The 26,080-nt window shown below is 45.8% G+C and overlaps 1 protein-coding gene across 1 annotated transcript in view; it reads right to left on the reverse strand.

Annotated features, from left to right (window-relative positions):
• RFK (riboflavin kinase) overlaps positions 1 to 26,080 on the reverse strand; it is a 110,659-nt gene that overhangs the window by 54,912 nt on the left and 29,667 nt on the right. Inside the window, exon 2 of the mRNA XM_086950978.1 lies at positions 19,394 to 19,545. Coding sequence (XP_086807104.1) covers positions 19,394 to 19,545 — 152 coding nt within the window. The remainder of the gene's footprint in view (positions 1 to 19,393; positions 19,546 to 26,080) is intronic.

Raw genomic sequence — 26,080 nt, forward strand, 5'->3', positions numbered from 1 at the left:
GACCCGCTTTGACTGGGCAAGCCCTGGTAAAACTTCATTGGCTCCCTATTGAGGAGAGGATCTCCTTCAAAGCCATGTGCTTTGTACGTAGAATCATCAACAAAAAAGGCCACGGTTAGCTCTCTTTTCTGAATAAACCTTACCTTCCAAGTCAGTGTTTGATATCATCTGGAACTGGTTTGACCAGAATCCCTAAATTTTACAGAACACATCTTGGTGGTAGCTCCTTTAGGTTTTTTAGCAGCCAAACAGTGGACCTGGGTCCCACTCAATCTTAGATTAGAACCCTCTGAGGTCCTTTTTCGGAAACATCTAAAAACCTGGCTTTTTAGAAATGGCCTTGCCCATTAACAGTGCAGGGACTCTCATTATCTGAGTAACAGCTGGAATCCAGCGCAAGGATACTCCGGTTTGGACTAACCAGGACCTTTACAAAATGCTAACATAACATGGTCAAGTCTGAGGACCACTCTGCTGCACACATCAGGTCCCCCAGACATGCCGCCAGACAAAATAATTTGGAGGCCATTGCTTCTCTTGCGGATTGTGCTCCAAACATTTTGGCAACTATGTCTGCTTCTTGCATCACCTAATGGACCCAACAGGCTATTGTAGGGGAGGATACTGCCTTATATGGTTTTCCTCAATGCAATGAGGAGCTGTCTATCGCCCTCGAGTCATTTCCTCATATGCATTAAGGCATCGCACATCGCACAACTTGGAAGAGTCACTGAACGCTGGGTAAGAGACTGTAAGAGTATTTGACTTCCGGGGAACATACTCTAGCTGAAATATTCAAAACTCGCACAATCGAGACAGGTCTACATGAAGCGAGGCAAAGCAGCATTGCCAATAAAGCCAAAAGCTACTTTTTGGATATGAAACTGTTCAGCTGCAAGGACAGAAAAAGGTTCAGGACAAAATTTACATCCCACAGAACCAAATATCGAGGTTCACGGGTAAGGGAAAGGCCGATGCCTCGAAGCAGCTGGCAAACGACAGGCTGGTCTCCCACCGGGGCCCCGTTGACAGGGGCATGCCCTGCCAAATGGCAGATCTGACTGTGTTAATCCGTCCTCCACCAGGCTGGACAGAAAATTCAATAACTGCACTATATCAGTTACCACAGGATCTAGATCCCATTGCAGACAGAAACAGACCCATCTTGTGTAGGAAGAATGAAATAGTTCGGTGGGACGTTCCACCCAGGTTTGGGACAGGAGAAACTCAGCCTGTCGCAAAAGGCCTGGGAGTGACCAGTGTCACTTGAAATCCACCATGCCATCAACTGGAGGGAACCCTCAGATACCTGGCGATGCAGGGTCCGATCCGGATCCAACATAATGTATGGAAGACAGATTGGAGAATCACAAGAAAGTTCCATAAGAACTAGAAACCATATTGGCGACCTCCAAATGGGGGTTATCAGGACTACCTCCGCCACCTGCCCGCGGACCTGAGCTGATGACAGAGTGATCATTCAAAAGGGGGGGGGGGGGGAGGCATAACCCCTTTCCTAGCTCCATTCCTGGAGTCCGGCCTCCAGTTGAAGAATTTGGACAGGTGATAATCGAGGCAGGGCGCAAACAGGTCCACGAAGAAAGAGCCCCAGGAGGCATCCACTGGAAGACCCGAGGATCCTGGATGCATAGACTAGAGTTGTGAAGGTATCTGGAGAGCCAATCCGCCACCTGGTTGGCCTGGCTCAGAAGGTATTCCGCCATGACAGAGATTTAATGCTCTGGACAGAAGTTCAAAAAATCCTTTGCCATGAATTTGCAGGGCCTGGCTAGCGTCTGGCAAAGTTTGTGTCTTATTTTGGCCATCTTCCGAAAGGAAAGGCTCGGAAGACGCAGACCTGGAGTCAACGATGAAGCCCAAGAAGGTCGTTCTTTGGGAGGGGGAAGAGAAGAGTCTTCTTCTAGTTGATTACAAAACCCAGGCTTTACAAAAGGTCTATAAAGATCTGAAGCTGGGTAAAACATTTTTTAGGGTATTGGGCCACGAGCAACATGTCGTCCAAGTAAACAATTAACCGGATGACCTGTGCTCTGAGGAACTCTATCGCCAGTCTGAGCACCTTGGTGAAACACCACAGCCCTGAAGATAGGCCGAATTGGAGCCTGGTCAACTCAAAAACCTACACCGGCCACTTGAAATACAGAAATCTGCAATGGGGAGAAAAAAATGGGATGGACAGGTAAGCGTCTTTCAGATCCAGACCCACCATCAAGTCTGATGGGAGCAAGACATCCATGAGGAGATGAATTCCTTCCATTTTGAAGTGGGGTTACACCAACCACTCGTTAAAATCTCAGAGATTGATAACTAACCCGCACCCGCCTTCAGACTTGTTGACTAGAAAGACATTGCTTAAAAAAAACATTGGGAGGCAGGTCTGAGTGTAAGATGGCTCCTTTGTGGAGGAGAGCCAAGAATTCTATAAGAGCTGTGTCTCAGGCAGAAAAATTTATGGGCCTTGGGTGTGTAACCTTAAAAGGACCACCTTGCCCTCCAGGGTAGGTCGTGGGCACTTCGCCCTGAGGCTATTTCTAGCCTCCTTCTCAAAAGATTTGCGGAAGCGCCCAGCGACAAACTTAGCAACCTGGTCATCTGGGGCCTACACAGTTGACCTAGGGTGAATGATGTGGTCATGATCCAACACATATGAATCACATACTTGAGGGGAATGGGGTTGGTAGACGGGTGCTAAGGCATCGAGGAACCAGCCTCATCCTCGGAGTTCCCTGGGGAATCGCCGTCCTGCTGGTTAGGAGTATCAGGGCTCGGGAGAAGAGGTAGCAGGTGCAAGGGGGGGCGGGGCTTCCTGGGGAATTGACTTGGCCAAGACGGCCGGTTTAAGGTGCTCAAGCCCATCTCTATCCACCCCTTCCTCACATTTCCTTTTTAAGGGGGAGGGGAGTTTCAACTAGAGCATCCATAGGGTGGGAGCATGGCGTTTTTTCGGGACAGGGGCCTGGACCTTGGCACGATGCTATCGGAGAGACGCTGTTCCATTTACAGCCCTGTAAATTGAGGGATTCCCCACCTCATAAAAGTGCTCATCCCACTAAAAATATGAAAGGGAATCCTACTCCTCATAGGTTGCCTCAGAAGCCTCCATGTTTAACTTATTGCACTGCGGGATGCAGAAATCATTAGCATATTACTATAATGAGGAAGGAGTGAATAACCAGTATTTGAATTGTGCTTTCATGCAGCATGCACGTGTGCAGGAGTGGGAGGCAACTTCTGTTTATTCTGCTGTACACAGCCCACACGCATGTGCAACATTGGGTGCCGGGATAATGACAATGTGGGTGGGTTTGGGGCTCACGATGGGGATGCACCAATCCCAGTGACCTTTCCACTTACTGGGCTGTGCTGTCCCGGATGTGTTGCCCCAAACAAGGCTTTCAAGCCTGTGGTGCGGTACAGGCCCAAAGAGCATCAATGTGATCAAGCCTCGCAATACAGACCCCAGGTGGGGGCGTAATTATTCAGAATGCGGGGAACAATACCGAACTGGCTGATCGGGCATAACCCTGAACAGCGGAGACAAGGCTCTGTGGCTTGCGGGCCCCAACTATAGGCTCTCACCTGCTGTGAAATGGGAGAACGGCATGCGCTGCGGAGCCAGTTAGACGTGCCTGACCAGTGCCATCTAGCGGGCAAAGAGAGCACCGACTCATAGGTTGAGCAGGCCACGGACGTGTGAGGAGCGCAACAGCGGTCCCATGACCAAACTAGGGATCTGAACCAAAAACACCATCAATAGAATACTTCCGAGACGTGGCGCCTTTCTACCAATGTCTGCATCACACAACCATTACAGTCACAGGGAATCATCTGGGGGAAGAAAAAATAAGGGAAACAAGTAGAGTACTTAAGTGGTTGCTGAGCAGTGAAGAAATAGGGAGTCCAGGCAGTGAGGAAGGACTATGTGGAATCCTAAGATGTGGGCATTAAAGAAGGGCTCATGAACGGGTTGTTTCTATTCATTCAACTTTCTCTCCTCATAACCAACCCTACCAATGAATTCCTAAATTATCTCTTGACACTCTAGTAAATTAAAGCTCTTCCTATGCACCTTGATGTTCCCTTGATTCTGAATACTGCAACAGCGTGAAAACTAAATTAAAGCGAAAAGCCTCCAAAATTCTGTACAATGGACATTTATTGTATCAAGTTCTTAAATGTTTTTAATTTATTTCCCACTCAGAAAGCTATTTTGTAGATATGAGATATAATAAAGGCATATATTTCCTTCTACTTTGACCTAACATCCAAGGAAAAAGCATAAAAAACTAAGCACTGAGGCAGATGGAAAATACTGTCACCCCTTACTCCATCATGTCTCCCTCACAACATCTATCAATAGGCAAGATGGGAGGGCAATACGAATAGAGAGAATTCCCTTGTAACACAAATGTAGGAATACAAGAATTGATAATGTAAGCCTGAATTTACACATAATGGGCAGCTTTCACTGAAGGTCAAAGAGTAGATGATACAGTTTCCTTTCCAGGGAATACTGCAAATAAGAAGACCAAACAAGGAAAACACTTCATCCTCATCCAAAAGAATCTATAACCTAAAGGGACCAGAGTACCTACTCAACTATGTTAATTTGCACATTATAACCAACAAGTTTCTCCAAGCTGATCATAAGGTAGTCGCCGTAATTATGACCCCCAACAATAGGCTACAAACCACATCCTCCTACAACAACCATAAAAAATGGAAGAATCATGCAATGATGCAATATTCAGGTTTTTCGACTATTACTGGAATACCACTGGATTGAAGAGACATATTCACTTCAGTGGTACTAGTCTACTTACTTATTCAAACAACCACTAAATAGTCTTGGATCTTGGAAGAATTCATCATTTAATTTACCTAACTTTTCCATGTATAAAATAATGGTTGCAAAAAAATACGTCAGGTAATTCAAGTGAAGCACTTCAAACCTTAATAAACAACAGTCTGGAAATGAAGTAATCCATTATCAAATTTAAATCAAAAAACTTCCAGACAGTCTTACTGGAAGATCGCTACACAAACACATTCTAGTGAAAAATGTTTATTTTCCTCCTTTATTAATTAAGAAAAAAAGAAATATTATTAAACTTTAGATTAACTAAAACTGATCTTAGAGTCACATTCATATTTGTAATTTTAAAAGGCGATTTCAATCAAAACGTACCACCAACAACTCGACCAGGTTCTGAGGACATACCAGACCATAATTTTCAAATCCGATAAACAAAAAGATGCCCTAAGCAATCAGTAGGCTCACAAACAACCTAATAACCAACCTAGATTACAGTTCAGTTTTATTCATAAACCAGCAAAAACTATTTTTCAAAATGTGAACTCAAACAGTATATTTGGTTATACATTTCTTCAATATTCCAACTTTAACAACTGCAAACACTTTTTTTTTCTCAATGAGAAAGTGATCACAACCCTAAGGAGATACTATTTTATTTTAATGACAATCACAAATTACAATATTTTAATTAATATTTTGAGAATGCCTTAATGAACAAATTCATATTATCAATAAATAACAAACCTAAGATTGAAAGCTGGACCTTACCTCTAAAAACACAATGACTACAAAAACCAGACTTAATTCAAACCAGATTGTCACCGTATGCTTAACTTGAACAAAAACAGATAAACTGGCTGTGTGACTGGGAATTATTGATACCCTTAATTTTTTACTTTTTTCATAAGAAACAATCACAACAAACTTAGGAATTATGGTGAATCACAACACAATACAAATAGCTTGATCACAAATGCATAAAGGTACCACACAAAAAGAAATAAGAGCCCTCCTAAAAAGATTTTGCTTCTCTGGATGGGATCTCCAGATTAAACAAACAAAGCTTCAAAGGAGACAAAGAATGAATGAGGTAGAGGGAAACTTCCAGGACTATGTCAAATAACACCAAGCTATTTTTGTCCCAGATTAGGCAAGGTACTAAGTCTCCGAGAACTTCAAATGAGGACTTCAGTTCAAGCGATATTTGGGCAACCCATTTAAAAGACCTATATGCAAAGTAACAAAATTGGTTCTATTCTTTTTGTCCGTTATTACAAAATCTTACTGACTATAACTGAAAAAGAAATGATCACCTTGATCAAAATAGCCACTTCTCAAGAGCAGCAGGGCAGAATCTAAGTATTAAAAACAGATCCCACTCGCTACATTTTCAAATATTCTCATATGTCCTGTCATCCACGGAAATTCCCACATCATGGAAAGGCTCCATCATCCATCCTATTCACAAAACAAGGCCAAAAAATGACCCTAAGAACTACTGGCTTATAGACCTTTTAGACTGTGAAGGCAAGTTACTAGTAAAACATATATTCAATAAATTAACAATGATAAACAGCGACTACCCTTCAGCCAAAACAGGATTTCTCGTTCTGGTTGTTCAACTGTTGATAATATTGCAACACTGTTCATTGTAGTTAAGGCCAGCATAATAAACACCACCATTATGTTTGCTTTATCGATTATAGTACAGCCTTCGATAAAGTAAACATTCCATATTACATCTTATAAAAATACAGCTACATAAAGACACTTGGCTGAGAATCAAATACCATGTAAGAATAAGTTGACCCCTAAAACAAGGCTGAATCTTCGTTCTTTGTTGTTCTTAATATACACAATGCTGATTTAGCAGATTATCTGGACAGAGTGCAAGGTTTACCACCCACATTAGGTCTAAGCCGATGACAAGGTCTTACTACCATTAACTTCAAAACACCAGTTATTAAAAATCAATGAATATAATATGGAGAATGACCTATCTGACAACGATTCTAACAAAAGGAGGGACAGGGATGGCTTTTTTACGGGGTCCAATGTACGTGCCCTGACCACAATATAACAAAGGAGAGTACACGGTTCCTCAGAGAGAAAAACTCTATCGAAAGTTGAAATCAAAGTGAGTGAAGGCACACAGGAGGGAAATAATCCTTGTTGGAACTAAAATCCTCACACACCCAGCAAGCTAGGGGTCATGCTTTCTCCTAGCTTGCTCGGTGTTATACTATCCGTCAACGACTCAAAAGCAAAAGTAATTACATTTGGGAAAACATAAAGTAATTGGTATGGCAACTTGGAAAAGCAACATAGGAACATGTAGATCAATATCAATACTTAGAAGTTATTGTTGACAAATAGCTATCTTGGTTCGAGCACAGGCTCACAAGAAGCAAAAATAAATTATGATCACTAAGTGTGTAAGAACTTTTGCTAGCCTATAATGAGGAAGAGCTGTTGTTCAATCAGTAACAATACTTAAATGGAAGCCTGTCCCACTAATGCTCTACGAATTTGCAATATTTAAACCACATAAAAATAATGGAGTATAAAAAGAAATGTGTGCGGAAAGTATGAACAGTGACTACTCAGATTTCCATGATAAAGGGGTTAATTTTGAAACAACTAAAACAAAATAAATATAACAACTTGGCTATAAACCTGAATGATACTGGCAAGAAGATCAGATAACATGATTTCCTTGATCTAAGCTAACTCGCTGTCTGGCCGAACTATAAACACTCTGATCTGGTTAATAACTCCTACCTCATCATTAAGCAACAGCATCTGGATTCAAACCTGGAGGCAGTTAAAACAAGAAAATACAAGAGATTTGGGAGTATGCTATTATGTTCCAATTTGGAGGATCCTGGAACCCTTGTTTTAAAGGAAAGAGTACATGCTGGCTATGTGACTATAAAGCAGAAACATTTGGACCACATCATCAAAATTTGTCCTAAATGGTTAGTTTTCCCCAAAAAAGTCTTTGGGACTCTTTTATTAATGCAAACACAAGGATAGATAGGTAAGTTCATATTGTAGTTCAACCCAGATGCCCAGTTATTTAAAGCTAAAACGACGGATGGGTATGGTAGCCTGCCAGTCGATGCAGTCCTGAAAGGTGGTCAGGGGCACTAATAGAGATTCTGAGGAGTTCACCCCGAGACCGGATGCCTCTCCAAAGCAATGCAGGAGGTGGAGACAGCAGAGGCCACTCATTGCGGGTTTCGCCAAATAAAGCAGGAATTCGCCTGCATATAAGGCTATATGATCTTCATGGCCGTCCCTCCATCTTCATCCACATACCTTTGCATCAATGCGGATGAGCTGCTCCAGTGGGTCGATCACAAGTGCGAAGAGGAGCTGGGACCGTGGACAGCCCGATCTGGTCCCTCAGCCAATCAGGAAAGCATGGGAGAGTACTCCATTGTTCTGAACCACTGCTGTAGGATTGAAATAAAGAGCCTTGACCAGTCCACTGAAGCGAGGTCCGATCCTAGCTGTGCCAGAACAGCTGAAGGTAGCCCCTGTCCACTGTGTCAAACACTTTTTCAGAATCAATGAAAAGCAAGGCTAAGTAAGGGGGCAATATATGTCGCTGGGCTAGGGCCACATGAAGCCATTGAAGGCAGTGTCTTGTGCTACAGGCTGGCATGACGCCACATTGATCGTGATGCATCAATGTACGTAGAACTTGTTTGAGTTTGGTGGCTAAGAGGATCGCAAAGATCTTAACTTCCCCGTTGATGAGGGATACTGGAGGTTTAGCTGTGCATGTTGGAGACGGAAGCTGTGCTTTGGGATTCACCGCGATTGTTGCAATGTCTATCTCTGCAAGAAAGGCAGCCAACTCTCCAACCTAGGGCTAGGAGTTGCGGGGCCAGGATATCGCGAAACACCCTGTAGTTTACTGCAGAAAACCTATCAGGACCAGGAGTCTTTCCGGGAGCCAACTTCAACAAGTATGCCCCAACCTCAAGGCCGAAAACAGCTTGTCTAACACTCGGACCTCGGTCATAGAGAGAGGCAGGGGAGAGGAACATCTTCGAGGAACTGAGTGGCAAAGGCAGTGTCTCACCCGAGGGGAGCGATGTATAAATGTAATCTCAGGGAAGGTATGGAAGGAGCTACCGCATTCATCGACAATTTCCGGCACAATCTTATTTACTTGCTGGTGGGAGGCTAGCCAGTACAGCAAGTTCCCATTCTTATCTCCCCCACCTGTAGACTCTGGCCGAGGGGCACGCCATAGATGTTTGGCAGCTTTCAGGGATTGAAGGAGAATGTCTTCACATAGAAAATTCAGTTATCTGAAGGTATCGCCACAGGGATAAGTCACAAGATTTCTCTCTAGCCAGAGGGCATGCGCCTCCAACTGAGTGTTGTGAAGGGAGCGGGCGCGCTCCTACATACGGATATGCCCACTTGCAAATCCCCACACAGTGGCCTTTCTGGCGGCCCAGAGAGTGCAACAACCGGGCCCTCTTTATTGTGGAAATACGTTTGCAGTTCTTCATTCAAGGCTTGGACATAGGTTTGGTCTTGGAGACACATTTGCACTAAGATGACACATGGGTCGTGGACTATCTCTGGGGGAACCAAGATCGAGATGAGCGTGATCAGCTATGCCTTGATAGAGCCTCTGGGCATAAGAAATGGCACAACAATTGAGGACGGGCATGAAGACAATGTCTATATGTGAACGGAAGTGATGGGCAGCTGAAGTATGTGTATATGGTCAGCGCCTCGGGTTCCAAATCCTCCATGCGTCACAAAGTCCCAAGGCAGTGGCCCAGTTAGAGAGATGATGGGCTCCGGCGCGCCTGAATATTGTGGGAGGTCCTGTGGCATCATCCCATGGGACGGGAACCGTGTTGTAGTCCCCACAGATAACGGTCAGCCCCTGTGGAAGTCCAGGAGCATCCCGGACACATCATGGAGAAAGGTGCCAAGGGCCGCAGTTAGAGCATACACACTTACCAGATTGAAGGTCTTGCGTTCAAGCATTCCAGTAAGGGCAAGGTAGTGGACCTGTGGGCCGCAGACTTCACAAGAAACGGAGAGGAGGAAGGAATGACGCAGCAGAATGGCCACTCCTAGGGATCCAGGCGTACAGCCGGTGTGAAAGACACTATTGTATCCCTTACGTGCCAGGAAGGGGCAGCGGTCACCCATAAGGTGGGTTTCTTGGAGCAGGAGAGCCTCTGGGAGGTGGCAGTGTGAAAAGGTAAGGACTGCAGTTCACTTCACCCTGTCCAGGAGGCCATTAACATTCCAGGACAAAATGCAAAAGGATGCCATCAAGGGGGGGGATAAGTGTGCTGTATAGAAAGGAGGAGAGGAAGGGATACATCCTGCCTGATTTGCAGACAGGAGCGCGTGCTTGCGAAGTAGGAGTAGAGGCCCTGTCTTGGCAAGTGCAGAATGGAATATAATACGGGTGTGCGTCTGAGCAGGAAAGGAAACCTACAACAAACAATAAAACAAGCTAATACTAACAACAGTAACACTGTACTGAATCCCCAAACCCCCCCCCCATTTCCCTCCCCACCCCATACTTCTACCCCAAAAGCCCCTGTGTGCTAAAAAGGAAAATTAAAAAGGTAATTAATAAACATAGAGGGGGAATCATGAGTACTGGATCCCTCTCATCAGTTGACAGATACGCGACTGCCATTAGTGGAACAACGTTTAGTTAAGAAAGGGATCATGTCCTGTGGACATTAAGTAGCAGAGGAGTTATGATGCGGGACTTTGAGAGAGATCCAGGTCTACCTGGTTCTCGGACGGTACTAAGGGTGTTGCGTCCAGGTGAGTTTCCAGGTTAGATTCCTGTCCCCCCCCCCCCCACTAGAGGCCCCGGTATAATGTGACTGGGAAGGAGAGTGTTCACACATTGGAGGAGCTCTGGAAGGTGATTTGGAGCAGTTAGCGGGGCGTCTCTTCCGGAAGTGAGTGCGGTATCTACGCAGCATGGGTGCCGCAGCAGAACAAGCCCATGGTTCTCAGCGCCGACCGCATTGGCCCACACCTCGGGACTCAGCCAGCCTTCATGGCCTCTGTGTTGCAAGGAGATTGGAGGGAGAACAATGTCTATGGAGCCTCACTTCCAACGCAGTTAACTCCATTCAGGAAGGCCCAAGCCAAGGAGCATCCTCTACCCCACCGCCAACGCGATCCGATAGTGCTGCGGTCAGCAGGTCAGAGCTGCAGGGCATTCTCTGCATTCCAAGTCGCCTCCATAGCTTTACCCTGTAGTGTAAGGCACAGGAATCAACTAGGGGAACTTTCGATAGCCAGTACGTTGTTGGATAAAAGCAGTATTAGAGGTATTCATGCGGAGCTTCGTTAAAGAGCGTCCACCAGGTTGGCTTCACAAGCTATGCCCCACGGTCTGGAAATGTATCTACACTCAAGCTGGTCAGGCCTTCTGCAGCAGATTTTGTACCATACATTTTAAATTCCAGAATCACGCATTCTATACCCCAAATCATTACATAGATATGGCTTAAGACAAGATGACAAGCTGTGAGAAATTGGGTGCAGGCTTCTTGCATTTAGCATAGGCGTGCCCTGTGGTACATAAATACTGGAAGATATTTGCAGCTCTATCTGCAATAACTAGCTATGAAATGGAGGTGGACCCAGTGTAGGTCTCCTAGGCTACGTGTAAGATATGGCTTGAGGATGAGCCTCCAAGTTCAAGCAGTCAACTGCGGACCTAGTGTATTGCAATGAACAACTAGAAATGTATGCATATATATTGCCTCCCTCTTCTAGACGGAGACATTTGGTAACCTTTCAAAACATACCTCTTGCAAAATACAGGTCAGCTGGAACTAACAGATGGTTAGCTCAAACTTTAATTATTGAGCTTATAAGAATCCTGCCCTCCCCTGGCTGAAGGGGCTGTTGACTCTTACCCTAGGAGCGAGGTACCTGCCCGGCCTATGTAAGACTACAGCTGCTAAATAGAGTTGCCACTCATGCGCAGAAATGCTGTATGTGTTTACTGCTCTGCACTTACTTTGTTTGTGCTATGCTTCATCCTGTCTGGATGATAAGCATGCTGCAATTACTTGCTGATACTCGTCTGTGCCTTCCATCACTTATGGTTGATTTTTCGACAGGGAGTACTGTGCCGCTGTGACTTGTACTTTTTTTTGTCGTTCTCCTTTTTTGGTCGAGCCTAGCGCAGCAAGCATGTGCTGCTTTAGGAAAAGGACCTCTTGGAATCACTCAGGGCTTTCCACACGCTTCTGCATAAGTTTTTTTAGTGCATTATTTTATTTGGTCTTTGCGTGTGTCTTTCTAAATAAGACAGCATGCAATTGGTCAAAGGCGGCTACATGTCCCACCATGTATCCGCCCATGGCCTATGGCTTGCGGTTACGAGCAGGGGCGCACTGTGTGCCATCTGTTCGGTTTTGTATTTCAAAGACTTCGCTTCGCTTTCACTTTGTGGCCGCGCGGCTGAGCACTGTTTCCTGTAATTGCTTTTGTCCTGCCTGCTGCCTGACACGCTCTTCGGCAAAGTGCTTCTCTCTCACACCAGGGCTCGAAAAAGGTTTCCCAGTTCTTAAGCTCTGACCGCAATGCTAAATCCTCTAAACTCACGTCGCTTTGGTTTCCAGATGCAGATCTCCCTGGAAGTCTGAAGATTTCCAGATACCGGCCATTAGCGCTCTTTGTTGTTCTGGCTTTGATCTTGTGATGTATGTAAGACTCTCCGACAGCGATTTGTGCCCTGGAGCCTAATGTGTTCATGCACTGGACGTCCAGCTCTGTTCCCGTACAGTTGGTGTCACAGCTGCACCGGGCAGGGCTGGGCTAGAACCCGCCAAAAGCGCCGCAGTCCGAGGGGGATGGTAAATGCTCTGTTCAACAACAGCATGGATGGGCTTTCTTGTATCGCGCACGACTCTACACTCAAGCGCTTTTTTCCCCCCCCCGAGTTTTATATAGCGCAAACTTGACCCAAATCGTGTATCAGAGCGCTTTACATAGCACATGAGGACACATTCAGTTTTGTTAGCCAGGGGAGATTAAGTGATTTGCCCAGAATCACAGGATGTTCAGCGTCATTGCCAAGACTTGAACCCAGTTCCCCAGATTCCAGGTAATCTGATCATGTGTTTAACATAAACCCGCTACATTTTGAGTACATGAGTGAATCAACTAATGAACACCTATATTGGACTTGGCCCTTTTTGGCAGGTTCACCCCTGAACTTGTTGCCTTAAGCTCTGACATGGTGGTAGTGATTTTAGGCCTCTGGGCACTTTTGCACTGTGGCCCAGTGCAAAGTGCGTGCTCCGAGTGCGTGTGGTGAGATTGGCCTGCCCTCCCATAGGAATGCATGGGGGATATGTGTGTCCATGGTAATTCCTGGTATGAGAGGAGTGCAGGGGTGAGTTTAGTATATATAAACTCGTGAGGATTAATGCTGCGCAATGGTGTGCGCATATTTATGGTCACTGGTGGAGAAATGGCACTTTAAGAAGTTGACACGTCTGTGTACTGTGTGTCTGCCTGCCTGATGTGAATTGCATGTATGGCTTGTGATTGACAGGAGCTGAGAGGTGTGGCTCCAGGAGACAGAGGGAGTCTGCCCAGTGGTGAATAGAGAGATCTGCATGCAGATGGGTGGGAGGAGTTGCACCAGGGACCTGAATAGGACTGTGCCTTCCCTCCACAATGCTGGATCCGCCCCCTGTGGTGCGTCTAATCACTGAGCCCCCACCTGACAAAGGAGAGAGGAGCTGAGCAAAACAAAGTGCTCAAAAGCTTCCCTTAACCAGTTCTGACTGGTATCCCCAAGCCCTGTGCTGTGACACAAAGGAAAAGGGCATATAAATATAGGGGCTGTGACCCCATGTGTGTTGTTGTTCACTTGACTTGAGATGGGGGGGGGGGAATGCTGCTGGTGGGGCCCAGGAGGGACCGCCATGGGCTCCCTGCTGGAGGGCCCTGTGTGCTGGGCACAGCTCTGCCCCTGAAACCTTCCTTGGACTTTGCCTGTTCTGTTCCTGATCCTGACAGAGGGGGGGGGCTTGCTGCTGCTGGGGCCCAGGAGGGACCGCCATGGGGCTGCCTCCCTGCTGGAGGGCCCTGTGTGCTGGCCCCTGGGCACAGCTCTGCCCCTGAAACCTCTCCTGGACCTTTACCTGCTTCTGGAGCTGTGGCTCCTTAGCTTCTTAGCGTCCTGTGAGCGCTTTACTTTTACTTGGAAGAGCGATTGGCTCTCTGTTGATGAGGAGCGCTGTATTCTAAATTCCCCTGAAAGGGAGAAGCGTGTGCTGCGCAGCTCTGCAGCCCCCCTTTGGAGAGGGAATCCCCCTAGTAGGGATTCCCCCGTGATGCCTGATTTACGGGTGCCCAGCCTGCTTATGCTGCATATGTTGCGGGTGCCTACGCTGCAAATTGCCATTTGAGCGGGTGCCGAGCCCGCTTCATATTGTGAATTGAGAGGGAGCCTACCCCTCATTATCCGCTTTTGTTGTTTCTGGTGAGCGGGAGCACCCCCCGCCGTATGCTGGTTTTGCGGGTGTCCACCTCGCTCTATGTTTGCTTTTGCTGCGGGTGCCCACCCTGCTATGGCGGCCTTGGAGGGAGCCTACCCCGCAATTTGCCTGTTTCGCAAAATCACCGCTGCAGCGCGGTCATTCCGACCAGGATGTCATGCACGTTTGCCTGGGACATGGGTGGAGCGAGGAGAGGAAGTCTCGCCCCGCCACCAGAGATCCGGTCAGACCCACACAGGCTCCGTGATGAAGTCCCGGGTCCCATGAGGGGGGCCGGGTGAAGCCTGGAGAAGAGAAGGGCTGGGGCTCCCGTGGCCGAGGGAGAGCCCCGCGTGTTGCCCCAAGCGCCGCTAAAGAGTCCCGGGTCCCAGTAGGGGACGACCCGGGTGAAGCGAAGAGGAGACCGGGAGAGTCCAGCCTCCAGGGAGAGCTGGTGAGTGGCGCTCCGTTGCGGCTCTAGGTGTTGGTGCCTGTTGAAGGCACAGAGCCTCAGAAGCCCTGTCTGGCAGCGGGCCGCTCTAACGTGTGCCATGAGTTTAGTTCAGAGCCCGGATGGCTCCAACATGTGGGGCAAGGTCATTTAGACGCCCCATGGGGGCCGGAGGGCACCATGCTCTGGGCCCATAGTTTAATTTACAGCTACTACATTTTGTGGGCATGTTTAGTTTCAAGAGCCAGTGCGCTCCAAAGATGGGCTATTTGTTTTTAAGGGCCCCAGGGGGACTCCCTGATCGGAGCACATTATCCTACCCCAGCTGTGCCGCACCAACGCGGGCAGCTGCAACGTTTGCCTATCTGTCCAGAAGGCACAGAGGTGAATTGCATGTGTGGCTTGTGATTGACAGGAGCTGAGAGGTGTGGCTCCAGGAGACAGAGGGAGTCTGCCCAGTGGTGGATAGAGAGATCTGCATGCAGATGGGTGGGAGGAGTTGCACCAGGGACCTGAATAGGACTGTGCCTTCCCTCCACAATGCTGGATCCGCCCCCTGTGGTGAGTCTAATCACTGAGCCCCCACCTGACAAAGGAGAGAGGAGCTGAGCAGAACAAAGTGCTCCAAAGCTTCCCTAAACCAGTTCTGACTGGTATCCCCAAGCCCTGTGCTGTGACACAAAGGAAAAGGGCATATAAATATAGGGGCTGTGACCCCATGCGTGTTGTTGTTCACTTGACTTGAGGAGGGGGGGGAATGCTGCTGGTGGGGCCCAGGAGGGACCGCCATGGGGCTGCCTCCCTGCTGGTGGGCCCTGTGTGCTAGCCCCTGGGCACAGCTCTGCCCCTGAAACCTCTCCTGGACCTTTACCTGCTTCTGGAGCTGTGGCTCCTTAGCTTCTTAGCGTCCTGTGAGCGCTTTACTTGGAAGAGCGATTGGCTCTCTGTTGATGAGGAGTGCTGTATTCTAAATTCCCCTGAAAGGAAGAAGCGTGTGCTGCGCAGCCCTGCAGCCCCCCTTTGGAGAGGGAATCCCCCTAGTAGGGATTCCCCCGTGATGCCTGATTTACGGGTGCCCAGCCTGCTTATGCTGCATATGTTGCGGGTGCCTACGCTGCAAATTGCCACTTTGAGCGGGTGCCCAGCCCGCTTCATATTGTGAATTGAGAGGGAGCCTACCCCTCATTATCCGCTTTTGTTGTTTCTGGTGAGCGGGAGCACCCCCCGCCGTATGCTGGTTTTGCGGGTGTCCACCTCGCTCTATGTTTGCTTTTGCTGCGGGTGCCCACCCTGCTATGGCGGCCTTGGAGGGAGCCCACCCCGCGATTTGCCTGTTTCGCGAAATCACCGCTGCGGCGCGGTCCTTCCGACCAGGATGTCAGGCACGTTTGCCTGGGACATGGGTGGAGCGAGGAGAGGAAGTCTCGCCCCGCCACCAGAGATCCGGTCAGACCCACGCAGGCTCCGTGATGAAGTCCCGGGTCCCATGAGGGGGGCCGGGTGAAGCCAGGCGAAGAGAAGGGCTGGGGCTCCCGTGGCCGAGGGAGAGCCCCGCGTGTTGCCCCAAGCGCCGCTAAAGAGTCCCGGGTCCCAGTAGGGGACGACCCGGGTGAAGCGAAGAGGAAACCGGGAGAGTCCAGCCTCCAGGGAGAGCTGGTGAGTGGCGCTCCGTTGCGGCTCTAGGTGTTGGTGCCTGTTGAAAGGCACACAGCCTCAGAAGCCCCGTCTGGCAGCGGGCCGCTCTAACGTGTGCCATGAGTTTAGTTCAGAGCCCGGGTGGCTCCAACATGTGGGGCAAGGTCATTTAGACGCCCCATGGGGGCCGGAGGGCACCATGCGCTGGGCCCATAGTTTAATTTACAGCTACTACATTTTGTGGGCATGTTTAGTTTCAAGAGCCAGTGTGCTCCAATGATGGGCTATTTGTTTTTAAGGGCCCCAGGGGGACTCCCTGATCGGAGCACATTATCCTACCCCAGCTGTGCCGCACCAACGCAGGAAGCTGCAACGTTTGCCTATCTGTCCAGAAGGCACAGAGGTGCCAGAGTTTCCCAGCTGCCCAGCAAGTAGTGGGCAGCTGCTACGTTTAGGTTTGCGCAGTGGAGCACCTTGACTTCCGCTGCATAGGCAGCAGCCCTGACATTCGGGACACAGGTGTTGAGCCCCTTTGAGGTTGCCAGGAGGATTATTCGGTTAATAGGGCACCAGGCCCTATGGTGATCATGTTGTGCTTGGAAATTTAACTTACATACTATGATTTACACACCCTGATTTATGCCTCTAAAATGTGGTTTTTATGATTATGAGGTTTTGCCTACTGTGGCTAGGTCTGAGATATTCTCTGCTGTGTTTTATGCTTGTGAGGTTGGCGCAGAATGTATTCCGTGCCTAAATGTGATACTGTGCATAATGTAGTTTATGTTACAGGCTGATGCTAAGTACAGTGATTACTAGTGGTTACTGGTTGTACGTTGATGACATGTTTTACTTTTACTAAGTACGCTTTGTGATGGTTCTGACAGTGGCGCAGTGGGCCCTGTTGGGTGTATATAATCCCTTGTAGATATGACCCAGTGCCAGGTGGCCCCATGTATATTATGTGTTTACTATTCTAATGTGTTATGAGAATAAAAAGCCTATTTTTTTATATAACCTTGTGTGTAGTTCCTTTTGTAGTGTGCCTGGAATGTTGTTGCTGTGTGCGTGCGCAAATGCTTTACACATGGCCTCCGGGATAAGCCTGACTGCTCGTGCCAAGCTACCAAGGGGTTGAGCAGGGGTTATCTTTGGGTGTAACTCCCTTGCCCTGACTAGAGTGGTGGTCTATGCCTGGATTTGGTGCAAGCTTTAGCCAACCAGAGATCCCATTTCTAACATTGGTGGCAGCGGTGGGATTATTTTCTAACAACCTACAAATTAATAAGTGCATGAAAGAATGACATAGGTTAAACGAATCACACAGTGGGCTTCACACACCCAGTTAACGCCTCAGGCGCTTTGGTGATCACGGTTAGAGCAAAGGAGGGATCGATTTAGAATTTGGGCACTTTAGTGAAAGATGCTTTTTCAGAAACCCTTTTGAATGGCGTTAAAGGCCGCTTTGCAGAAAAAAGTATTCAGTTGGATCAAAGTACAAAATTAGAAATTGTTTAACTCTGCTGTGTACAAAAGTTTATTGATGTGTTTTTGCATGCTTTTTCATGCGCAAATGCGCAAAATTAAAACAGTCTTAGAAATACAGGAGACGTTTTATTTTGTGGCGCAGGGCCACTGTGAACTTACAGCGTCGTCAATGCTGCCGAACAAAACATATTTACAGGTTTTTTAGGTCAAGCTTGTGCTCATAAGTATGTCTCACTGGCTAACTCTTTGTGTGTGCGTTTATGTATAATTGTCTCTTTTCGAAAGTGTTTATTTTCAGGTATGTGTTAACCTCCGTAGGTTTGTGTGTTTGTGTTTTCTTTAGGCTGTGGTATGTGACTGCAAGTGTGTTTGTGGTCTTGTGTTTATAAACCGATCTCCATACCTAGTCTGTTTCAGTTGTGGTGAGTTGATGTAATTTTGCCTTCTCCTGCCACATGATTTACTTAGCTGTGCTGTATAATTCCAGTGGCCCTGGTTTTAGCCTTAGTACTTTATTGTGTGAATATGGAAGTATACTTCAATGTGTCTATTTTAGTGTCTATCTATCTATTCTAGGCAAATCATTAATCTCCCCTTGCATACCAAAAATAAATTTGCACTTGTGCAATGTAACTGGTGCTCACCTAAAGCACTCCAATACCTTTGGGTCAGAGTTAGTGCTAAAAAAAAGCAAAAAAAAGTGACGCAATAAAAAGCAAAAAACCATTTTCTCCCAATCTCGAAAGGGTTTAGCAATTATTAACATACCTATTTGCGCTTCTGAGTTTCACTTATACATACATACATGCAAGGAAATTTAACAATGAGCTGAACACCCCAACCCCCCCCTCTTCCTTCCATCTCCCCCCCAGGAGTACCATGGAAGACTGAAAATATGCTTTCCCACCATAATAGAAAGGTTACTGGTCTTAATTGTAATATTAGAAAAAATAACGAAAACTAGAAGACATTTTTCATGTTAATTCTTTTTTTTAATAGGGTCGATCAGTTCTATATAATGTCTTATTGATTACATATAAGGTAACAAAAATACTTAACACTTTTTATATTATAACTTTTCAACATGCTGCACAGTAGCCATGCTGCTTTACAGCATAGCTTAAATACATTGCCAAAACCAATAGCTCTGGCGAGCCCTATTGGATATGCCAATGCTTGTTGGTTTTTCTTGTGCCCATCACTTTGAAACAATTCGGTAATTAGAGTGCAATTACCAAAGCAAATCACTAAAGTTCATGTACACTTAGTAACATTAACATCCATCTCAATCTGTATCAAAAAGTCTTTTGCAATAACAAACTTGAATAATCTCCAATGTAACCGTAATGTAGCACAACGGGCAACACTGAGTTTTTGGATACTGAACTTTCACAAATCGTGAAAATGGGTTAAGAGTTTGAACACAATAGTCATCCTAAACAAGCTATGGGGTTATGCTCTTACCGCTGACTTCTTAGTGTTTTTATAGAATGGGTTCCAGCCAATGCTCATAACCATCTTGTGTACGTCTCCATCACCGACACAACCCCAGCCATAGTATATGCCAGTGCATATATCCGAAGGAAGATTGTCAACTACATCTTCAGGAAAATTTGCTGTGGATAGGTAAAGAAAACCCTCATCAAAAGATTGTCAATATCTTAAAGTCTTCCATACTCCTGCAAGTATATCCGCAATATGAAGCAACATTCTGGGAGTATTAAAAACTGGCATATAGTCATACATTGCACATGTACAAATGTTTCCATCTTGGAACCACTGTCAGTAAAGCAAGCTGAACTTACCAGTCACTGTATTTTCCAATGGCACTCTCTCTACCAGTGAAAGGTTTGTGATAATCAATCACATACACAAGTCAGAACATCTTATACATTGGAATAGATATCTCGTCTTCGCAGCAGTAGACAAGTACACCTCAGATTATAAAACTATACCTTTAAATGCATTAAATAAGGAGGGGTGATGTACAACCAAAATGGTGGCTCTTTACGGACCTTAGTGGTATGTAAAATCCTTTGCCTCTGATGCCCCGTTTCGGAGGCAAGAAGTCTGCCATGGCATTGGGACATGGTCAGGGAAGGGGTACTAAGCTGACCGAAAGCTTTGTTCTCGGTCTCTTTTACTGTTTTCACTGTGCAGCAAAATTAATGTATGGCTTCATGATTGGAGCCTGGACCTTTGAGCATATGGGATAAAAAAGTGAATTGAAACTTTAATCTGCCTGCTTAATAACTGAGTGCAGAAATGGTGTAGCCTATGAAAGTCAAGAGCAAAGGATGTGGGACTGCTGCTAGAAGAGTAAGCACGCCGCTGCCTGAAAGATCATGAGTTTCCAACATTGCAAGTAAGGAGCATAGCCAGGGTAATTCCATTTGAATCTGAAGGTTCATTTGGATCTCTTTAGCGCATGTGAAGCCTGTGACAACTTGAGGTCTGTATGAGAGGAAAAAGAGGAACAGGGGAAACAAACAGAAAAGCTGAATTCTGATAGCAGTTGCTGGGAAGTAGATTCGAGGAAACATGGTTCAACTAAATATATGTAAACAACTGCAAAACACAACCTGGTGAATTAAAGTTTGGTTTCTGTGTTGTATTTGAGATGCCTTTAATAAGGAAACAATGGAAGAACAAAGATGTTTAAAAGGTTGAGAGACAGATAAATAAAGAATTGAGGGGGGAAGGGCATTTTTATGTATAGGATGTATAAGAATTATTCCCACTTATCTTTCTCCAAGAGTAAAATGCATTTGTTAGAAAATGGTGAGAAATTATTGGATATATTACAAAACAACCTAGATTCATGCTGGAAAGAGCAGGAATTGAAATAAAAGTATTTCAGTGCTCGTGAAGCCCTGCTACTGCCCAACCAAATTCGGAACAGCCTCAGCGAAAAGTACCCTCACGGTCCAACTCGGATAACAACATACATGCCTATAACATCCCAGTTGACATGTAAAGGACCTGATATGACTGGAAACTAGTGTCCCAATAAACTTCTAGCTGCTCTGGTGAGAAATGCAAGGTTCATCTGATGCAAGCTATGCAACATGCCCAGGTACTGTGCAATTTATGTCACAGCTGCTGTGAAGAGAGGCCAATGCTCTGTGCCATCCAGAGTATGGCAGCTCTATTCAGTAGTGCTATAACGGTCATATTAAAAGCAGAGCAGCCCCCCTCAGAAGAGAACGTAGCTTCGCATTCACTCATTATCAGACTTAGGGATGCCTGCTCTGAAGGTTAAAATGAAATTTCAACCCCATTTGTAGGTCTTGCTGGGTCGCGCGCATGCGCTGTCGGAGAAACATTTAGTAGCAGCTTTTGGAAGTGCCCCCAAATCGTCAACCAGCTTGTGCTCATCCCTTGCATATTTTAGCGCGTCATCGCGATCACTTTCGCTTTCACAGTGATCGTGATGACTTTCTCTTTCACAGCAGCGCAGCGTTACTATTACTGCCGCGTAGGCAATGCTTGTTAGGAATTGGAGGAGCACCATTTTATGCAACCATTTCTCCTGCCCCACGAGATTGAAACCCATTGTCACACATTCAATGCAGTGACCAATAGGATGACGCCGAAATGCCTGCGGCAGACCAGAAAGAGTCTGTACTGGGGTGATACAGCATGATCTGGAGCGGGAAATCACCCAGTCCACCCCTTAACTTTCCACAGAAACATCCAACTTGCCAGAATATATTCAACGAGCTCCTCTCTTTGTCCCCACCTGAATTCAATGAAACCCTTCTCCTGATCTGATTACCTTCTTCCTAACAGCATAGTTGCTGGCCCACGCAACCTGCAATGCGGAAGTCAGGGCATCTTTCTCACGCACTCATAGGAATTTGCAAAACGATCTCAGCCCCTATAGGATCAACATACGGCCGTTCTGTGGCGTTTGTCTGCGTGAACAAAAAACCCTGCTCTGTAAGTCACTGTTAAGAGCTCTGTCCGGCTTTCCTTAACTTTACGGGAAGTCGTCCTTCAGACAATGCAGGGCTCTGCTGCCATGGCTCCGCCCCAGCCCTTCTAGCCTTTCTAATCACTGTGGCGTCTGTCCCACCTCTTGATGAACCACTTGGGCAGCAATGCGGTGCTGATAAACCCTTCCCATGTAACTCAGACTATGGCAGGGAGAGGCTCTGAGTGACTATATCCTGCCCCCCCCACCCCATTAGCTCATTCACCACACCCCCATGCACGAAGGTTCAAAAGCGAACAGCTGAGAGTGGAGGAGGGGAGTCGAGGGGCCATATCAATGAACTCATTAACAGCACTCTACTCTTTACTGGGCCTTTGTATTTTTCGACCCCGTTTCTTTGACTAAAAGACAGTGCCCTCTGACAGTGAAGCGCGCCCTTTGACCTGCATTGTGCGGTTACTGCGGAAACCAAATGCACACTTACAAAAGAAGTAAATGATGGAAGATGTATTTGATGCTGAGCGGGCCAGAGGAATGGTTTAGTGATATTAAAGGATCCTTCTTTTAGGTAATTCAGTTTACCAGACGATCAGTTATGTGGGGCCCAAAAGGCTCTTTCTTTATGCGCATATATAAACAAGCATTGGCATAGCCAATAGATCTCGACTTTGGGACCTTATAAGTGTTTAGCCATGCAAAAGTTGATGTTGTTGCACCAAGAATATTGTGCTGCATAACTAAATACTTATAAGGTCCCAAAGGCGAGGCCTATTGGCTATGCCAATGCTTGTTCTTTTAACCTCTGTCCTACTAGTGCAGTCTTCAAGCATTTTAAAATACCTTGAGTACACAATCTTACAAAACGTAAATAACAAATCTTCATACTAAACCAAGATTTTAACTGTTAAAAAGCCAGCTCTAACAGCTTTCTCAACGATTGTTACGGTATGTCCCTATTCAAACAGTTTAAGTTTTTCGTAAGTTTTACCACCATTATCTAAACTTTGTCTGCTTTAACGTGTCCTAAAGCGCTATCTCGCATACATACACGGAGAAGGCACTTCGAATCACACGGATACCAATTTTGCTTCGCCCAGAGCTGCTGGTGCAAACACCGACCCCGCCAGCAAGAAAATACAAACTGCTTTTTATCTGCTGCAGAGACCCGCAACGTACACCAGCCACTTTCAGCATCCATGGCATTAGTACAAATATTACTCCGGTCCGTCCACCTTAGGGAGCCAGTACGTGTTTGCTTGTATGAACAGCAGAGGAGTGTCCCTACTTTGATGGGGTTTAGTTACATCATGGCAATATTTATCAAGTTTTCGCAAGTACAGAAACATTGGCAGTTGCATACGCAGTAATGATGACCTACTAGTGTCTAACAGTGCTGATAAACTGAGCATGACACACACTCTGGCATATGATATGCTTAAAAGCACAAGCTGTGAACCTAGTCATCAGTAATTAAAAGTAAAACCCACAAGGATTAAGCATTAACAGCACAGGACAATTTCCCAACTACTACTCAGAAATGGTGTGGCAACAGTGCTTGCCAAAGAACACTTGTGCAAGACAGAGTATAAATTACGCAAACCCATTTCGAGATTAACAAATTAAACGTAGCGAGCATTATATGTGTTATGCATCTATTGAAAACGTGGCCGGTTACATAAAAAAAAAAAAAAACTTTGGCAGTACATACACAAGCAGAAATTCTAAAATGTTAAAGCTGCTGGAATAAACTTAAGGGATACATTAAATTGTTGAATAGGTATTGAATGTTGGCCTATAAAGTGTGCTTTGGTTGTTCAACAGTAAAGTTGAGTGAGAACAAGTGTCCTAAACCGGACCTGTTTATCAACTCATACACCATACCCACAGTGGTGTTAGGAGACCACACTCCTAGCGGGTTTAAATCACCTAGCAATGGGCTGGAGGGGCGTATTCCCTGAATGCTGGTGGGTAGCTGGTCATTACCTAGCTGTTCCTAGGTGCTAGCTTTGTTGGTGTGGGCACCAATTTGACACTGCATTGAAAATTCAACTACTGTCCTCATTATGAATTCCCCTTTAAATTCCGGTGCGCGCAGTAACACCTCTTACCACACCTACCGGAATTTCAAGTTTTGCATCAAGCACTGCACTGCCAAAAATGTATTTACCCACATAAATTTCACCAGGTCACCTGAGGTGAGGGGTCAATCAATCAACAGAATTTGTATAGCGCGCTACTCACCCGTAGGGTCTCAAGGCGCTGGGGGGGGCTGGGGTCGCTACTGTTCGAACAGCCAGGTTTTGAGTTGTTTCCTGATTGAGAGGGGTGTCCGGTAAGTATCACGATAGCCGGAATTTCGTGTAGTTAGCACAAACACCTACCCGGAATGCCTCATTTCAAGGCCTGAATTTGTAAAACTTGCTCCTTCATGCACCCAAAAAATTCTTATTCATGCGAAGTTTGATTTTATGCCATGCAATACATTTCAGAATATCCTCTGTGGCACTCTTAATGGGGGCCTTATTGAGACATAGAACCCATATGTGTGTGGGTTTCCTTGGTGTATCTTGAAATGGAGTGTGAAATAAAAATAACTAGTAAAAAACTCTTGTTTTGGTACGCCATTTTCAAAAATCGGGAGTGCAGAAGACCTGTTTGCAAAGTTCCCTTTCAATACGACAAAAGTCAGGCCTTCATTTGTGTGTTAAAGCAGGCCTTCTATTGTGTGTTCCTATTGTGAAGTAGTGAACAGGTGTTTTTTTATATCTTTTGTTGATTACGGTGTTAAAACTGGGCTGGTTCATTATTTTGGGCAGCTTCTGGCATGTCTCACCACATACTGGCCCTGAGGACATTTATTTCTCTGACTGAGCAGGTTGATTTACAGTAGCATGTATTTTAACACATCCTGTGCAGCTATGTGGAGTTGTTCTGGAGCAGTATGTGCCTTTTACTCTCAGGCTATCCACTCACATTGCACAGCTCTGGTCTAGTTCGGGTATCAGTGCTGGATGATACCCAATAATTAAAAACACTTGTTCTGATCTCGCCGTATCACAGTAAATTCTCTATGGGTAGCTATGAAGAACAATCCAAGTAGCCATTTGTTCTCAACGACATGGTAGTATTGGCAAAAGGGTCTTGAAATGCACAAATACAAATTGGATGGAATAGGGGAAGCCATGGCATGCTTTGTGAAATCGTTCAAGAGATGTTTTCCCTTCTGTCTAAATCATGAAAATAGCACCTAAGAACTAACTGGGCTCAGGATTTGCATCAGTCAGAAATTATTATGCAGTTTTTAAATAAAGAGGTCTGTGTCTAGCAATGTCGTTCAAGGACCCACATCTGCAAATGTTTTTACAGGAAATATCTTCCACTGAAAACAAATAATTATGGATTAGATGGTCAAAGGTCATCCCGTTCACAAAGAGCATCTTGTTTTCACTTTGCGGAAATCTCCAGGAGGCAACCTTCCTATTATATTAGTTGTACAGGTCCTTCCTATCTCTCTGCATATTCCTCAAGAAGTTACCATTGAAAGTGTTGTCACTAGTAGAATGATTTTGCTAAAAGACAAGTGCAAATTTATAAAATGACCTCAAGTGTGTTATTTAAAAGCAGATGTTGCTTGAGAGGTGCTGGTGACTGCGCAAAGAGGGTAAAGATTGGACCAACAACTATTTAGAGTGAATGCATGAAGAGACTGGGATCTCATACTGCTTTGTTGCCTTGAGTGGATTTCCACAATTTGTCTCGTCTGAGTGGATGCAGATGGTCATGGGTGGGGAAACTTGGGTTGAATTGTATTTGGCCCGTGTACCTGTTGCTACAAAAATGTTGAGCTGTGATGGGAATCTGCCTCTTTGTTTATTGATGGAATAAGTACTAGTCTTTGTGACAGGTGAAGTGCTGCGGAAACAACAAGAGACATCTTTGAGGCAAGATGAAGTACTCACACTTGAAGAACAGGCATGTCCTAGCTGCAGCATCACAAGCAACTGCCTACTTTTTTAAAAGGATTCATTTTATTATTACGAGGTTTGTGTTTCTCTTTTCTTTTTGTCTATGCAGCTTTACTAGGTCTTACCAGAATGTTTTAAATTAACTTTCTATACGTACAGTGTAGTGTGTTCATTTAATTTCCTGAGTTGGTGAAAGAAAATGGATGAAAATATTCTAGAGAGCTTGGAAGGGAAAAGATTTGTTGGGCT

This window comes from Lissotriton vulgaris, unplaced genomic scaffold, assembly GCF_964263255.1.
Source record: "Lissotriton vulgaris unplaced genomic scaffold, aLisVul1.2 SCAFFOLD_720, whole genome shotgun sequence".
In the NCBI taxonomy this organism is placed as follows: Eukaryota; Metazoa; Chordata; class Amphibia; order Caudata; family Salamandridae; genus Lissotriton; species Lissotriton vulgaris.